Below are 1,393 nucleotides of genomic sequence, written 5' to 3' on the forward strand. Positions count from 1 at the left end.
GGGGGGGGGGGGGCAACTTACTGTTCTTGTCATCGTGTTCATGATCTCTCTATTGTGGAGGGTATATTTTAAAAATTTTGACTGTGAATAGAAATTATCCCGAAAGAAAGGATGAGTTATACACTCATGAAAAAAAGAAATGTGTAGGTGTGAGCTCTTCTTCTAAGAGAAAGGTTTCCATACCTTCTTTTTTCTGCCACTGAAAGGTTTCAAGGAAATATCAGGTATTCGGTAGTTCCAAGTAAATATCCTTACCAGAACACTTCTTGATTCCCTGTACTTTTTCAAAAGCTTTGTCTGTTTCATATTAAGTTTATGGTTCTTCGCCTCTCGTTTGAGAACTTTCTCTATCTGTGGAGTCATTTTCATCTTTGGTTTGAGACGCACTCGGTAGCTATCAGGAACCAGGAACTGGAAGCAGTAAGGACATATCCTTTCTAATCCACATCCCTTATCTACAGATTGACAAAGGCAAAAGAAGAAAACTTAAATGAAGTAATTATGTTTTAGAGGCATACATCAAAATGGCATGTTTCTATTTTAACATTATCTAGGTACATGTTTTTATTTTATCTTTCAGGTACTACTAGGATGTGAGAGGAAGCTGAGCACCAGTATGTCCTCTCAGCTGAGCACAATTCATGCTAAGTTTACAGGCAGCCTAAATTTACACAACACATAACTATACGCTTTCCTGAAAAAATGTAATTCCATACTAAAAATCTGTAACGAAGGAGGCTCAGAGTTCTGCAAGGAGCTCCAGGCAGGCTCACTCTTTTGCCAGATCAGTGACACCAAAGCTCTGTAACAAAGCTCTTTGCCCATTTTAAGTGCAAGAAGACGGCAGCATCTCAGCCTGGGACGAAGGAACGCTCTGAGGTAAATTTCACACCTAACAATAAGAGGCTCCTGCTGCCAGAGCTGGACTCCAGCATCTCTCAACCCCTGCAGAAACACCTGGCCCCTGCTGCCTAGAAAGTTCGCCATTGCTGCCAGCAGCCCCCAGGCCCACCCTGGCGCTGGGGTCAATGGGCGGCAAGGGAAGAGCCTGCCTTCTAGGGGCCCTGATTCTGCCCCTCCGCCGCCCGGGCAGCCCCTTCGCGCCGCTCTCCCACCGTCGGGGCCCGCCGGGAGCCCCCTCGCCGCCTCCTCCTCCTCCTCCCGCAGCGGCCCCGGCACCACCGTGGCCCCCGGGTCCCCTCACTCGCCTCGGGAGTTGCGGAGCGTCCACCTGCAGCGGGAGAGAGGCACAGCGTCACGTTACGTCACGTCACGTCACGTCAACCCCGGCCACTGCGCGGCACCGCAGGCGCGAGGACAGGGGGCGGGGCCACCCACGTGCGTCACTAACTCTCTCCCGCCCCCCCCCCCGCTCCCCCTCCCGCCCCCACCG

General features: G+C 51.0%; 1 protein-coding gene across 2 annotated transcripts in view; it reads right to left on the minus strand.

Moving 5' to 3' along the window:
• Positions 1-1,275, minus strand: part of LOC106885985 (chromosome unknown open reading frame, human C18orf21) — a 7,689-nt gene extending 6,414 nt beyond the window's left edge. Inside the window, exons 1-2 of one of the 2 annotated variants that reach the window (XM_014938538.1) lie at positions 1,209-1,275; positions 256-455 (exon numbers count right to left, since the gene is read on the minus strand). In XM_014938538.1, coding sequence (XP_014794024.1) covers positions 256-369 — 114 coding nt within the window. In that variant the 5' untranslated portion in view covers positions 370-455; positions 1,209-1,275. Of the gene's footprint in view, positions 1-255; positions 456-1,115; positions 1,169-1,208 lie in introns of those variants that run through there. The other variant, XM_014938539.1, reaches the window with a different exon arrangement.
• Positions 1,276-1,393: the final 118 nt, after the last annotated feature.

This window comes from Calidris pugnax, unplaced genomic scaffold (assembly GCF_001431845.1).
Source record: "Calidris pugnax isolate Ruff unplaced genomic scaffold, ASM143184v1 scaffold13, whole genome shotgun sequence".
NCBI lineage: Eukaryota > Metazoa > Chordata > Aves > Charadriiformes > Scolopacidae > Calidris > Calidris pugnax.